The sequence below is a fragment of the Bombyx mandarina genome, chromosome 18, assembly GCF_030267445.1.
Source record: "Bombyx mandarina strain Sakado chromosome 18, ASM3026744v2".
Classification (NCBI taxonomy): Eukaryota; Metazoa; Arthropoda; class Insecta; order Lepidoptera; family Bombycidae; genus Bombyx; species Bombyx mandarina.
In genome coordinates this window covers 8,379,701-8,395,951 of record NC_143224.1, presented here as the reverse complement: position 1 = coordinate 8,395,951, position 16,251 = coordinate 8,379,701, and the positions used below count along the sequence as shown (strand labels likewise).

Sequence of the window (16,251 nt, the reverse complement as noted above, 5' to 3'; positions counted from 1 at the left end):
GCAGTTTGCGACCTCACGTCTCAAGGTGGGCGGCATGGATCGTGACCTTATCTCCCAGTGATATACTTTGCAAAACACTCTCCATTTATCATTACTTAAGACGTAAATGTGGGCTAAATTTATATCTATACAACTATTTCGGGCACCTTAAAGCGTATCCGTCACGTTTACCCAGCGTCGGCCAATATCGCCAGTGTAAGTTTAACTTTGAAGAGTTTAGGCAAGGGTATATTCTGTCTCATCTTTTTTACATGTAAACAACTTAGTAAAACACTATAATTCGTGTTAATCCGACAGTCTGGTTTTAAATTTATAGGGTTGTTACATTTTAAATAATAAATGATTCTATTTTTTCTTGTTTTTTTTTTAAATTCAAGTATGTTATAAATTATAATTTATATTCGAGGCAATTTTATCAGCAAAACGTCGAGAATATGCAATAAATTAGGTCTCACTTATTTCCTAATAATATAATAGTTTTTCTTCTAAATTCGTTTTCATTTAAAAAACAAAGTAGATACCAGTAGAAAGTATGCATCTATATAAAACTATACAGCAGCACTTTCGTCACGTTCGTATTTAAGGCTATGCTTTTGATTTATAAAAGGATATCGTAACTTAAATAACAACCCAGTAAATAGTAGAACGTATCTACACGCATCGGCTCCGACTGAACAGGCAATTGTTGCTTAGAGCAAACCACTAACTTGAGATTCGCAGCCACAATGATTTGATCAAAGGAAGTACCGATCTTCGATCTCTGTTACTAATTAAAGATCCCATCCCTTCATCAGTCCGTAGTAGGAATGCTCTTTTACCTACCATGAATATATATAAAAAAGAAGATGTGTGGTGTCGTGGGACACCGGATAGGAAGTTCCTTATTATAAAAATATTAATTTTAAGTTCTATTCGAGGTATAAAGAAATTAATTATTCGGGTATACATTTTTTATTATGATGATGATTATTATTATTATTCACAATAATTTATAAAAAATATATAATAATAATATACAAAGAAACAGCTATTTCTATGAATAATAATAATAATAACCGTCATCACGTAGACTATACGGTTCTTGCCGGTTAGGGTACCCCTCCGCATCGTCCCATAAGGAACTTCGTTCCAAAACATAAATGCAAACCATCTGGTTTATTTTATTTTATTTTTTATTTGGCAAAGATGAGTAAAGAAAGTCACGACTCACCTGGTTTTTAGAAAATACCGGAGCATATATACATCACAACGTGAATGCAGCCATTGCAACATGAGGTTAAAGTCTCAATTACATTGTATAATGGATACCCCACTCTTCAAACCGGAGCGCTTAAGTGCTGTATGCTAGTAATAGACAGGATGGTGGTACCGACACGTGCAGACTAAATATACGGCCTATCACCAGTAAGATGTAATAAAAAAACCCTTAGTCTGTGTATTTATTTATCACGTTGACAACCCTATTTATAGAAGCCTTGCAACGGTGTGTTGTCGTGGCGGCGTCGGCAATACATTGCAAGGCGTATTGCAAAACCAATGTTTTATTACGTACACAGTATACAAAGAATATAATAATGTACCACATCAACATCTTCATTAAATAAATAAATAAAAAATTCGTTCATTAATCGTGTCTGAAATACTCGATTGAAGTCATTATTTTTGTTAAAGATACTACTTACTATTATACGGGTTTTGAAAGTTATCGTCTCGTATATATTTACGGTGATTATAACACAGGGGGAAATAACCACTCACCATCAGGTGGGCCGTGTGCTCGTCTGCCTACAAGGGCAATAAATAAAAAGAGATTATTAAATTGTGTTATTGAAGATTGAGCTAACTACCGCCACAGCTCTCTTCTGGACCTATGAGACGTTAAGACCATATTAAGACTGACAGCAGCGAAAGCCTTATTATCGGGTCTATTCTTAATGCAGAAAAACAAATAAAACAGATCGGACTGACCTAAGGGCGGATCCAGGGGGGGTCATGGGGGTCATGACCCCCTCCCTGAGCTGGTTCCAGTATCTAGGTGGACCACATATTGAATATGATGATTTTAGGACCACGGTTATGGAATTAAATAATCTGCCTCATTCCGGGCGTGATAGTGCTTCTCTGGATATCTTCAAGAGAAGATGACAATATGTACGTGTATATGTACAAGTTATTATGTGTTAAGTTTTTCAAGTGTACAATAAAGAATAAATATTTTTAAGTACAGTACTTACGTACATTAATAACATACATACTTTTTACTCGTATCTATTGTTATCAAAAATAAATTATAAGTTCTTGACTTGACCATGACTATGTGACCCCTCCTGGCACCAAAGCTGGATCCGCCCTTGGACTGACCACATGGTTCTGGGATAAAACAAAAATGTTTTCTAACCGCCGCGCCGCTAAAAAGTTACATTTATTATTTGTTTACGTAAATTGTAAGTACATGTTGTGCATTCAAATATTGTAATTATACGTAACATTCTTAGGTATTTTTTGTTTTTTTTTATACGTAGCTGGTTCACTAACTATCCGTTCAAAATGTCCTAGAGGATTGCAACAAGCACGAGTCTTACTCTTATTGAAATCATTACCTACTTTAAAATTTCTAGCTTAAGTTTGTTAACTTGTCGGGTTGAATTTAAAACTCTATCTGTCTATTAAGTATATTATGCCCCGACAATATTTACCAGAAAGAAATCATACAGAAACGCAGTCTAGGCGAAGACAGTACTGTGCCATCTCTGATAAATTATTAGAAGCATATACGCAGGGGCGTGTCTAATTTTGCGCTTTTAGTTCATAAAATAGCTCACAGATGCCGCTACTAAAGCCAATCGAAAACACAGTAAACACATTTTAGGTTAAGTAGGGCTACAAGTTCCATCACTGTTCCGGAAATCCATAATCTCAAATATATTAAGTGTATAATCTATGTCCATAATTCAGGATAAATAAATACGATTATTATCCATTTTAAAACAGTACAATGATGTTCTGACTGCTATGCATTAACCATATTTTTTGTGATATATTTGGTGTGATGTCACTGTGAATTGTATGACGTCATAATATTATTATAAAATAACATTATCAACGTAACAGTGTGATGTGTGAATGAGTGTGCAACCTGTAATAGATCGTCGTGGACAACATCATCTAAAGAACTATGATGTTTGTGTATATTTAAACATGCAAGAAATTTAATATTCGCATTTAAAACGAAAAACGCGCTCGGTCACAATCTTGGTGAATTAGGTTAATTAAAATAAGAATTTATTGTTGTATCTTTGAAATAATTGTGTTAGGTACACATATTTTATAAAAGTGTTAACATTGTTATCGCTTGAATTTTGTACGTACTTCACTATATAAATAAAACAGTTGGCTATCAGTTTTAAACAAAGAACAGCCACTGTCTGTGCCTATGCTTATTTATGTAATATGAAGTTCAATATCACTGCTATGTAGTGAGATCAAAAATATTTTTAACACTTACGAAATCGTGGCATCGTCAGTGGAATCATTACCTCACGATTTCTACCTATTATTAGGTAACTACGTCAGCGGACTCCCATTTGCATTTTACGCCCTAGTAGCCAACTAACTGTGCAGTAACTCGTACGTGTCTGCATCAATATGACAAAACGCACAATTGTTTGTATTTTCGTGACAATAATACTAACAACTGACTGTTATAAAATACTGGGAATATTTCCATCGCTGGATCGCACCAACTATCTGACTTACCGTGATTTATTTAAAGAACTAGCAAATCGAAACAACGATTTGACCCTGATCAGTCACTTTCCGATGTCAGATGCTCCGGCTTCGTACAAAGACATTTTATTAAGTGACAGACATGTGTATAAAGGTTTATCTTTTGAGTCAGTGATAGGCAGTGAAGTGTCGCGAGTGCCCTTTGAAACACTAGTGGCGACAAAAGCCGGCAACGATGATTGCAAAACTCTCATGAATAATAATCAAGTACTGCATTTGATTAGGACGCGGCCTCAATATGACGTCGTACTGGTCGAATCATTTAACAGTGACTGCGGAATAGCATTGGCGGCAAATTTGAGTGCGCCGTACATAGCATTGAACCCGAAGCCTTTACAGCCTTGGCACTACAATCGATTAGGTATCAATTTCAATGCAGCTTATGTAACCCAAAGCGGCTTATCGTACGGAAAAAATCCTTGGTTCCTAGACCGAGTAAGAGGTTACATATTGTATCATATTACAAACTGGGTGTACTATGTTGGTTCACAAATCACAGATCACGTGTACTTATATAAATATTTAGGAGACAACCTTCCGTCTCTCGAAATGCTTGCGTCAAATGCTAGTTTAGTGTTTGTAAACACACATCAATCCGTTTTTGGGGGTATCTCCAGGCCTGATAACGTGATAGATATTGGCGGCATACACGTGAGACCTCCAAAAATCATTCCAACAGTGAGTATGAAAACAACATTACACTTAATAAAATATTTCACAATAAAACTTTGCTTCCATAGTAATTTAAGTGTTTATGATACAGGCAACAATTCCATGAGAATAATTTTAGGATTAGGCGTTAAATCACGAAGTTGCCAATATAAATTAAAAAATTCAAAATCCTTCATTATTGTTATTATTTAATCAAAACGTATACCTAGGTAACGTCATTTTCGATACTTGCACCTTTGCAGTCTCAAGGGATCAGGATTCTACACAGTCTTGGAAGGCATCTTGTAGCGATTCCTGAGCACCTTTTTTCAAACAATAAACAGTCTAATTGGCGAAAAATAACGAAATATGATATTTATTCTAATCTAAAATATAAAGTTTGTCGAACAGCAAACAATGGCGCATATTTATTGACAAGTCTGTGATTAACACTATTATTATTGTACGGAATTATTCTAAATGATGTTTAAATTAAAAATCCGAAGCAAACTACTTCATCTAAAAGACTTTCTATTCACACTTCACGATTTGGCTCTTAATTCCTCCCTGTCTGTACCTACTCATTAATGACGGGCATCTCATAACATCGGTCAATTGTATTTTGTCAAGTGTATTATCTACAAACGTAGTATTATTATTGCTAGCTATCTTTGCAATCTAAAACTAATCAAAATTTTAAGGTCTCAGTGTGCACCTCTAACACTGAATTTAAAATCAACTGAGAGACGATTTTTGAACTAAGGAATGTTCTAAGGTTTGTAAAAACTTTCCAAATTAAACACTACGCCCAAAGGGCCACATCACATTTCAAATACTATTACGTCATCACTTGGCCGCAAACTTGTCTGCCATAGAAAGCGGTAAAAAAATGTTATATTTTGATGTTGCCGAATGCAAAGGGAAACTTTCACAGTTCGACCGTGTACTTGGTATGACTGATTTACGACTTGTTGATGATAAACTTTCTGATATTTATGAATTATTGGTTATCACCTGTCGCGAAACATGAGTTTCGACCGCTACCGCATTAAGTATCTGTGTTTTTATATTACTAACTGAGAGATATGACTACAGTAAATTTTACAAGAACAATAAAAACATAAAACAATATTTAAAAGCCAACTCAGAATATTAAATAAATTCTGCATGGAGATTATCAAAATCATTAATGCCCTACTTATTCACCAATTGATAGAAGATTTGAAAGTATGATGCGAAACATTATCAACACACATTGACGACACTAATCAAATTCAAGAGAGCGAATAAAATTTAACAATACTAGTATATTCCGTGGCCTTGGATACGATCCACTTCGTTTTTTTTTCTTCGTGTAATTGACACTACATATGTACCTACGTATATACTTTGTTCTCAAATACTTGACACGTGAGTACAAAAAGTGCAGTTTATTTAGTCAAAAAGTATTATTGTGAGGCCATTTATAGAACTCGATCATGTTAAATGAGAAGTCCTAACATTTCGACAAATAAAATTGAAAAGGGGGTGCCTTTGTTGTGTTATTTATTTTGAAGTAGTGGTTTGCATTACGGAATCCTTAGTGGTAATTTATCCCTTTACGACTGTCGTCCATAGATTGCCTTCCTCAAACGTTTAGGGCCTATATTTCCGAAAGAGTACAAGAAATGTCGGCTTAAAATATGTTTATTTATTCTATGTATTATATATTTATACTTCTTTTGCGTTTAGACAACCACATATGAATTAATACCCCAATATCTGAAGGGCTAAACTATACTTGAGACCTTAGAACTTATATCTCAAGGTGGGTGGCGCATTTACGCTGTGGATATCTATGGGCTCCAGAAACCACTTAACACCAGGTGGACTGTGAGCTCGTCCACCCATCTAAGCAATAAAAAAATTTGTTTTTACAGACATAAAAAATATGTTTTTTTTAGGAAATCGAGAGATTTATAAACGAGGCTCAGCATGGTGTCGTCTACGTGAACTTGGGTTCAACGGTAAAAGATTCCACCCTGCCTGCCGAAAAGCTGGCTGAACTCCTCCTCACCTTCAGAAAACTACCCCACAGGGTACTTTGGAAATGGGACGGAGCAGCCATACAAAACCTGCCAAGAAATGTTATGACAATGAAGTGGCTACCCCAATATGACATTTTAAGTAAGAATTAAATATTCATCTGTTAATTAGACCCATTTAATCTAATTCGATTGATCACCAAGCACAGCGTCGCCTCTTGATTTTCAGGTCCTCAACCAAAAGCAAATAAAACTTAAAGTCTGAACATATTTCTGATCAGTAATTAATAAAATAAAAACTAACACCATATTCATAACGAAGTAAAAATTGGTAATAGGGCATACCGTTATCAGTGAAGTAGTTGTGCGTTCCATTTCAGAAGGTAGGACCATTATATCCATACAATAGAAACTGCAGCTTAGTGTCTCAATTATGGATTTCATGTCTTAATAGTCTGGTCTGGTCGTGGTCTAACAGGCCTATGCCCGCCTGGGCAATAGCATCATCTGCTTATCTACAGTTCCAAAAATTATGAAAACTTTTTGATAGCATTCGTAGAAAAACGAGCTCAAGGCTCACCTAGTATTGATTGATTACTGCAGTTCATAAAGATCACTACATCAATGTCGCCACCCACATTGAGTCTTGGCGTCGGAATACCTAATGTAAAAGCTATCCCACCATCCAAACCGGATCGCATGACTACTTCGCGACAGAAACTGGCAAGACGATGACAATGGTCCGTGTGAACTTACAATACGCCTTGACACTTAAATGATTTTGGATTTGACTTTCTTCACGATCCTTCAACGTGGAAGTCCTTTGTTGAAAGTGAAAGCTGTACCTGCTTGCGGTATTTGAATGCTAAGACAGTTGTATCGATTGATACACGGTATATCTCATCCTATAAGGCCACGAGGACTCCCTTTAATATTTTCGGCCGTATCCCACATATGCCGCACGTCCTCTAGGCCCGGGAATCTCTTAAGAGTTTCGGCCCCCAACCCGAAAAAAGGCCACGACGTAATGTTAAACAATAAATACCTTTTAAGACTTAAACTGAAGAGTTAATTCATTGTTTACAGAGCACGACAATGTAAAAGCATTCATCACCCATGCCGGTATATTGAGCACCATTGAAGCTATCGACGCTGGTATCCCTGTGGTGGCTATTCCCTTATTTGGAGATCAATATGGCAATGCAGCAGCAATGCAAGACGCCGGCATGGCGACCATAGTGCATTACCAGGATTTAAATAAAGAACATCTACTGGGTGCAGTCAATGAAGTTTTGGATGCGAAGTAATTTTTTATATTATTAATGAATCGTTTTTTTTTCTGAGGCCATAGACACCACATCGTCTAGCAGGAATCTTAATCGGCTTAACGACTATCTCATGTTTCAGACCTGCGATTGCTTGTTGCAAAAATAAAGAACACGTTACCGATTCGCTTGTGCCCATGACCTGCTAAGCATATAACCTTTTATTGTTGCTAAGATAGATGAATACACTCATCGAGCACTACATCTATTAGTGGTTTTTAAAGGTCATAGATGTTGCAAGGTTAATACCGTCAAACACCTTAAAACATGACGTCTGGTCTCAATCTAATTTGATTTTTTTTCTATTTGTCAATTGAATTCTGTCACCGGATGTCCCACACTTAAAACTGGAACGAATGCTTACATCACGGCAGAAAAAAGTAGGAGTGTGGTAACTACTCGTGGGTCAATACGCACTAACACCAACAAATACCGGCTGGCGATCTCGGTACGCTGGTACAATACTCAGAGAATGATACTGTGCGTTCGCCACTGAGAATCTCCTGCAACGAAGGGCTGGATTTACGAGCGAATTAACCCACAGACACAGCCCACTGAGTTTCTCGTCGGATCTTCTCAGCGGGTAGCGTTTCCGATCCGGTGGCAGATTCTGCGAAGCACTGCTCTTGCTAGGGCCAGTGTTAGCAACACTCTGGTTTGTGGCCCGTGAGCTCACCTACATGTTAGGGCGAAGCTGAAATAGCCTCCCAAGGCTATCAGCATAGGTAAGGAAAAAAAAAAAAACTGACTGAAAAATTATTAAGGCGTATATTCTCAGTGGCAAGTCTAGCTTATTATCACCCCATATAAATATGATAGTAAATTAGTATAAAGAAAGTATATCATATTATGTTTGTTATCAAATTGCGATATGTACAAAAGATTTTGTATGTTTCCTTTAGGAGGCAACAACAAGCAAAACTGACGTCCAGGCTGTGGCACGACCGTTCTTTGTCGCCTTTGGAAAACGCCATCTATTGGACGGAATACGTAGCTCGATACCAAGGAGCTCCCAATCTTCAGCCTTTGTCGTCACAAGCACCACTATATCAACAATTGCAGCTAGACGTGTTATTGTTTGTGGCAATCGTTGTTTATATCCTGTTCTACGCTTTATACAAAATCCTCAGAACCCTTTGCTGTTGTTGCTGTCGAGCTGATTCCGGAAACGGCGATGACGTAGGGGATACAAGGAAAAGAAAAAGAGTAAAATTCGAATGAATAACTCAATGGAGATAGAACGTGATCTTTATCGCTATAGTAAAGATCTCTGTATTTAGAGATGCTTAGTGTTTACAATGGACATGCTAATAAGGATTGTGGGCTTGAGAATTTTAAATTTTTTTATACGATTTATCAGTTTGACTGTTAATTTATTTTTAAGCATATAGTGTACGTCAAATAACTAAGACCACTACCTGTTCTTACTCAAAGAGTCTGTCTCAAAGAGTGTATCTGTGAATTAATGTTAAATAAAAGCTTATTTACTTTATGGTCGTATTTTGTTATTGAGCACTGTACATTACTCGTGAATATTGATTTTAGATGGTAGTTTCTATACAAAAAAAATTTGGCGTTATCGAACTTATGACCAGTACCACGAGAAATATAAATTGTATTTTACTGTTGGACAGTTAAAAATTCGACTTTCAGGAATATTATATGTATATATTGTATGTATATTATTATTAGGTCTATACGTGTATATTATATTATGTGTTTATACATATACAGTCAAAACCGTTTACTGCGACATCGTTTAATACAACATGCCGGTTATAATAACCAAGAACAAAGGTCCCGGCTGAATGCCATATGACCGCCTTATTAAAAATATTGCTTTCTACGACATTGGTAATACCGACATACCTCATAAAACGACCACATTTAATTTAACTAATATTTCGGAGAATTAGATCTGTTAGAACGACCGGCTAAGCTGTATTGTAAACAATTTGAATAGGTATCCACTGTAACGGACGTGACGTCAGCTGTCATGCCCTGCCGCCAGCCAAGCCGCCAAGCCATATTAACACGCCCCCTTCCGCCACAGCCAACGCCACCGCCGCCAGCCAAAGCCAACGAAGGGGGGATAGTGTTAATAAAACAAGCCGTGCCAGCCATTTCTACCTGCTTTCTGCATTCTCGCACAAATAAAAGAACTTGTCGTTACGCTGCTGGTTTTTATTGTCACATCATTTGCAACAATCAGAAGTGGCATAAAGAAATGAAACAACGTCATATACACGCTCAGATCTCTCGGTCTTCTGACAAGTTTGAAGAAGATGAAGCTCCTATTCCACTGGCGAGGAAGGTGTTGAAAAATTGCTTCAGAAGGAGGTCCACAAGGCGATACTTGAGCTACAGGATGAAGAACCTGGAACAATCAAATCAAAGGGACTTCGACGTCGTCGGACCAAGAGCGCCTGCCGCCCTGTCCTTCCATAATTCTGGTTCACGTGGAGGGAAACTAAAAGAGCAGCAACGTGGTTACTCCACTGCGGCACTACGAGATTCACGGCTACGAGCTTCCTTCTCCCTGCCTGCGACGCTGCTGCGCGGCGAAGACAGCTACGTCAAAGTCATCAACATGAGCTCGGAGACCATCATGTGGCCGCCGGGCGAGGTCCTGCCGAGGGCCAACAGCTGCGAGGAGCCACAGCCAAACAGCCAGGTGTGTTGCATTTCTACTTGCCCTAGCCATGCCATTACAAATATTTCGAGATTTGAGGGTAGAAATAAAAAAAATTAAAAGGAGCCATTGAATAACAAGGGTCATTCAGATTTAAAAAATACAGTATAAGCATTGCTTTGCTACGAATACACATGATTTAGGTATTGCCAATTTAGTCCAAATGCAAATTAAGCTTACTAGTGATCAGCCCGTGTATCGCCACCTTTACTTTCTCATAATGAACAAACGATAGTTAAATCTAAAGCTAATTAACTTTTAGATGCCGGCATTATAAAATAATCTCAAGCTAGTCATGCTTCACCAGTGGTCTTATTAAGAAACAGAACGGCGACAGTAGGCTATGCGTTGATTATCGTGCGTTAAACGCTATGGTAAAATATAAAAGTATCCACCGAACAGTACTTCACGAGTTTAGATTTAGACCAGGGCTACCATAAATTAAGCATTGTGCCAGACACACAACTGCTTTCATTACGCCGCAAGGTCATTATTTCGAGTACAGTAGAACTCCTTTTGGTTTAGCATATGTGCCATCTGTATTCATGCGTTTCTTCTTTTTGTCCACATTATTCTTCAAGATGGGGTGGTTAAATGCGTTTAATTAATAAAATAATTGAGTCTGTGGGTAGAAAAGAAATTGAGTAAAAATAAATGTAGGTCAAATCGAGATACTAGCAATTTTAAACGATTTACCTCTACCCTCGGTTGATATAAAATCAGGTTCAATAGTTATTGAGAAAGTACTTGGGAAATTTTATGGTGGAGACTTCAAATTAAATATGAGTAAATGCTCATTCTTGGAGAAACAAGTCACTTGTTTAGGTCATAAAATATCTTCAGACGGTATACAGCCGGGTGCAACAAAAATTGACGGCCGTTTCGCAGTTTCCTGTGCCAAATAATGCTCATAGTGTGCGACAGTTTATTGGTTATATGTTACTTGCGCGTCCATTAACTGTGTTAAGAAAAAAAAAAAAAAGATAAATCATGGGTGTGGGGCCGTGAACATAACGCGAATTTCGAACAACTGAAAAACAGTTTATGTTCCAAACCTATGCTAGCTCTGTATAATCCTATGCTTCTTACAGAAATACAAACCGATGCGTGTAACTTAGGAATTTCTTGTATACTATTACAAAAACAAACTGACAACTCACTGCGGCCTGTTATGTATTTTAGCCGGGTTACTAGGAAGGAAGAGTGTGTATCATAGTTAAGAGCTCAAAACCTGGCGGTCGTACAATCGCTACGTAGGTTCCGTGTTTATGAAGTAGGTAAGCATGATATAGTAGAAACTGATTGTACTGTGGTTTGTGCTACGCTTACCAAACGCGGCATTATACCACGCATGGCGCGATGGTGAGTTTTGAAAGAAGATTATGACATTAGTGTTGAGTATAGACCTGGTGAACGTATGGAACATTTGTAGACGCGCTTAATAGGCATCCTGTTGACATGATGAACGTAAATTATCTTAAAGTTACTAATTGATTCTGTACTGTGCAATGTCAGGACGAAAAGCTTAGTTCGATTATAAAGCAATCTATACTAGCATTATAAAGCTGAAGAGTTTGTTTGAACGCGCTAATCTCAAGAACTGCTGGTCCGATTTGAAAAATTCTTTCAGTGTTAAATAACCCATTTATTGAAAGGTTATAGGCTATATAAAAGGTTATAGGCTATATAACGCTAAGACCGCTAAGACCATCATTGTGTCACGCTAAGGCCAATACAAGCGAAGTACCAGTAAATGTTTCAAAATCGGGTTATTTTCCCTTTTAAGAGCTTCCGGTGCCTGCGCTGCAGAAGCGGTTAAAGTTTCGCTAAAATAATGTGACAGAATTGTTCCCCTTTAAAAAAAAATGTCCGCGATAGCATATATCTATATGTTAAGGTTGGCTCACTATAACGTTTTTTTATGCTAACCAAATTTGTTCTAAAATAAAGCATTATTTGTGAACTATATTCCACGCGGACGAAGTCGCGCTGATGTTAAAGATAATTATGAACTAGTTCGAAATTTTTTTAAGGGAAATAGACTCGCAGTCCCTTCGGCTAAATGGAAAATTGTACAAATGCACTATGACGACATTTGTCACGTGGATCTAAATCATCGTTTAGCTTTGATTAAAAGCCAATATTGGTTTCTTAAAATGACACGCTTTATTAGGAAATACGTGGCAGCATGTCTTTATTGTACACATGAGAAGGATAACTATGTTAAAAAAAAGAAGACTGTCTATATCCGATCTCTAAACCATCTGATACTATGCGCATGGTACAAAAAGATAACATGATGCCCTTCTGTAGGACATCTAAAGGGCACCAACCAGTACATGATCGTAATGAAAGATGCGTTGTCTAAATTTGTGATAGCTGAACTAACGCGTACTGTAAATTCAATCGGGACCATTCGTGCATTGAAAAATATATTAATAGGGTTTGTCCAGATACCCGAATTACGTGGTGACAGACTACGGGAAAGCTTTTACGAGTAGGTACTTTAAAAAAAATATATCAGAAGATAAACAGTTTAGGCATACGTTAAACGGTATTGCTTGTCCGCGCGCTAATTGGCCAGGTTGAACAAACTAAACATATAATTTTATGTGTTGCGGGCAACTGATCCTAGTGAAACTTCAAATAATTTAAACTCCGTCATTTGAGGCACAAATAACACAATTAAAAGTAACAGCGGCTACAAGCCTTGTGATTTAATCTTTACGCGCTCTGGTAGGTCAATATGTGATGTTTTCTTGGTCGCGAACCAGAAACTGTTGACGCACGGCGTAAGATAGCTGCAGCTAGGATAAAACAAGCGAGTACAATAATGACACACAACATTAATATAAAAAAAGCTCATGTTTATAAGAAAAGGCATATTTGTATCGTAGAGACAGGCGCCAACTGGTTAGTAGCGCCGCTAGGATTAATACCAAATTAGACGATTTGTACTCAGGTCCGTATGTAGTAACTAAAGTAGTAGGTAACAATTGGTATCGAATTAGAAGTATATCTAAAAGGTTTACGAAGTTATAAAAACTTCACTGGCCTGGTATCAACAGATTCATTAAGGCCCTATAAAAGTATAACCCATGTGTCTGATAGCGCTAGTAGTTCCGATGAGCAGGTCGAAACTGAAGACCTTATTGATTTATTTGAGAACTAAATGTTTTTGTGTGTTCCCCATTGCGGGAGCAATTGTTGCAGGATGGCCGAATGTAACGGACGTGACGTCAGCTGTCATGCCCTGCCGCCAGCCAAGCCGCCAAGCCATATTAACACGCCCCCTTCCGCCACAGCCAACGCCACCGCCGCCAGCCAAAGCCAACGAAGGGGGGATAGTGTTAATAAAACAAGCCGTGCCAGCCATTTCTACCTGCTTTCTGCATTCTCGCACAAATAAAAGAACTTGTCGTTACGCTGCTGGTTTTTATTGTCACATCATTTGCAACACCACATTTGTCTTCAATGGCTATTAAAATCAGGAAAGAAAACAATAGGATTTAGTTTAGTGTAGGGTCTTTTCTAATTCTTAGAAACAAAACACGTGCATGCGGTAGTCAAAGCCCGCTTCTTCATATCTCTTCAGTTAGTTTGTTACTTATCTATACACAAGACGCACCAAACTTTGTGGAGTTATTCGTGAAACTTTCAAAATGTCGCAAAGAAAAAGAAAACAAATTAAAATTGAAGAAAAATCGCGTATTATGTAAATATATTTTTCCAATAATTCCCTATCGATTTGTTTGTACTTGCACGATACACATTAAGCATCACCGGTTGTTACGACTATCGGTTTTTACGACTGAATATGAGCAGTCCCTTCGATGTCGTTATAACAGATTTTGACTGTATACGTACAAATATCTTCTAAATTCAAAAAATGAAATATCCTGTTCGAATTCATTTCATAAAACGTACACAGTTACCGATTCCTAAAGTATTCTCCCAAAATTTATCCTTCGGAATTTCTTAGGGATAGTAAAGGCATGTATCATGAATATTGTATTATAAAAATAATATACGACGGCGTAACGGAATGGCAAAGGGAGCTATGACCCAGCTCCGTAAAAACTGGAAAGAAATTACCCAGAAAACTGGTGCTCACTCTAGTCTTTTCCATTTTTCTATACGGAGCGGAGACCTGGACCCTTAAGGCAGCTGATCGCAAACAGATAGGTGCGTTTGAAATGTGGTGCTGGAGGAGAATGCTCCGGATAACTTGGACAACGAAAAGAACCAGTATGCTTAGTGCGAGTTTCTTAACCTTCTCTATAGTGTAAAGTTAACCCAATTTTGTATGCAGTTGGAACAACGCCCCTAGCTTCAAACGTACGCAAACGATCCCATTCCATACAAATATTATTATGAGCTAACTTTTACGCTATCGAGAACGTTAAAAAACTCGCATTAAGCACACAGTGTGTCTATCTTAGAACAACTGCTAAATAATTAAGACAAGACTGTCCATACTCTGCCTTCGCCGCTCACTCGATTTCTTTCGTCATATTACTCGGAAAACACCCGATAGCTTAGAGAGACTATTCGTGACAGGGAAATTGAGTCGAGCGGTGGTTCAATCCGACAAGCCAGCCACGAAGCCCTTCACGCAGCCAATAATCGAAAGCGCTCGTGGGACATTACAAAAAGTACAATCCTGTAAAAACGTGATGGTCACGACCCTCTGTGGTGCGGAAACGACGCAAGGAAGATCATGAATATTAAAATTATTTATTGTGTTTTGTAGACAAATATTGCCTTGCTTGAAAAACCTTGATGTCTAAAACGCCTTATTCATCATTCATCGTAACGTGACGTATGTAGGTATATCCCGCCAAGGCCGAAGATGATACATGATACATGATGAAAAAAAAGAACAATGCTGTCGTGCAGTATGAAAATGTTTGACGTAATTCGTAATTCGGTAATAAGGAGAACAAATTATTATACTAGATGGAGCTACTAGAGGTATTTTTTTATATGCGGAAACTTCCTACTACCTGCATGCATGTTTGCTTAGAGTGAAACGTAATTTCTAAATACGTATTGTATAGGTCTCACTTTGAAAGAGGATAAGATTTATTAATTAAGAATCTTTTATAAAATTAAAATATATTTATAACGTAAGTGTTGTAATATCTATAGTTAATCATAGAGAAATCAAAAACGATATTGACTTAAATTATTATGTTTTAGAGATCTTAATATTCAGGTATAATTTTGAAACGCCTTTGCCCACAAAATCTACTTGAAGATGTATCTACTAATAATAATTTGTTATGTACCCATTAAATTTTTCCATACGATGGAACCAATTATTGAAGCATCCATTCCATTCGGAAGTTGGGGTCTCCAAAATGGCCGTTTTGTAGGCGTCGACAGCTTCTTCAGGTGATGAAAATCTCTGTCCACGCAATTTATACTTTATTTTAGGGAAAGTATAGAAATCATTAGGGCTTAGGTCGGGGCTGTACGGCGGATGGTCTAATAATTCTATGTTTTCTTGCTCTAAAAACTCTTTTGTTCTGTGCGCGGTGTGAGAACTTGCATTGTCGTGATGGAGGATGATGCGGCGGTTGCAGTTCTCTTTACGGAGTTCAGAAACGACCTGTGGCAAACAAATGCTAGCATACCATTCTGTTTTAACCGTTCTTTGTCCCTCAAGAAGAATAGTCGTAACATGGCCGGTTTTGGAGACAAACGTGGCCACCATTTTTTTTTTTTTGCAACCCTCCGTGAACGAACAATTTTTGTTGGCTTTAACTCA

General features: G+C 37.6%; 2 protein-coding genes and 1 long non-coding RNA gene across 3 annotated transcripts; 2 read left to right on the top strand and 1 right to left on the bottom strand.

The window, feature by feature from the left end:
• Window positions 1–2,823: 2,823 nt before the first annotated feature.
• On the top strand, window positions 2,824–9,278 carry UGT44A1 (UDP-glycosyltransferase UGT44A1). The gene is made up of 4 exons (XM_028179032.2): window positions 2,824–4,464; window positions 6,381–6,603; window positions 7,548–7,764; window positions 8,689–9,278. Exons 1-4 carry the CDS (start codon window positions 3,646–3,648, stop codon window positions 9,005–9,007), a joined length of 1,578 nt encoding a protein of 525 aa, XP_028034833.2. The 5' UTR covers window positions 2,824–3,645; the 3' UTR covers window positions 9,008–9,278.
• A 458-nt stretch (window positions 9,279–9,736) lies between these two features.
• Window positions 9,737–13,902, top strand: LOC149501007 (uncharacterized). Its single transcript, XM_089734876.1, has 2 exons — window positions 9,737–10,460; window positions 13,692–13,902. The coding sequence occupies exons 1-2, from the start codon at window positions 9,783–9,785 to the stop codon at window positions 13,704–13,706; spliced, it is 693 nt and encodes a 230-aa protein (XP_089591002.1). The 5' UTR covers window positions 9,737–9,782; the 3' UTR covers window positions 13,707–13,902.
• LOC149501008 (uncharacterized) lies at window positions 9,956–13,694 on the bottom strand. The gene is made up of 2 exons (XR_016324627.1): window positions 11,937–13,694; window positions 9,956–11,884 (listed from the first exon to the last, which is right to left on the bottom strand). It is a non-coding gene; the product is annotated as an uncharacterized LOC149501008 (long non-coding RNA).
• Window positions 13,903–16,251: the final 2,349 nt, after the last annotated feature.

Coding starts and splice junctions, on each gene's coding strand:
- LOC149501007 (XM_089734876.1), top strand. CDS start 9,783: ATGCCCTGCCGCCAGCCAAGCCGCCAAGCCATATTAACACGCCCCCTT.
- UGT44A1 (XM_028179032.2), top strand. CDS start 3,646: ATGACAAAACGCACAATTGTTTGTATTTTCGTGACAATAATACTAACA. Junction 4,465..6,380: donor CTCCAAAAATCATTCCAACA/GTGAGTATGAAA, acceptor TGTTTTTTTTAG/GAAATCGAGAGATTTATAAA. Junction 7,765..8,688: donor AATGAAGTTTTGGATGCGAA/GTAATTTTTTAT, acceptor TGTTTCCTTTAG/GAGGCAACAACAAGCAAAAC.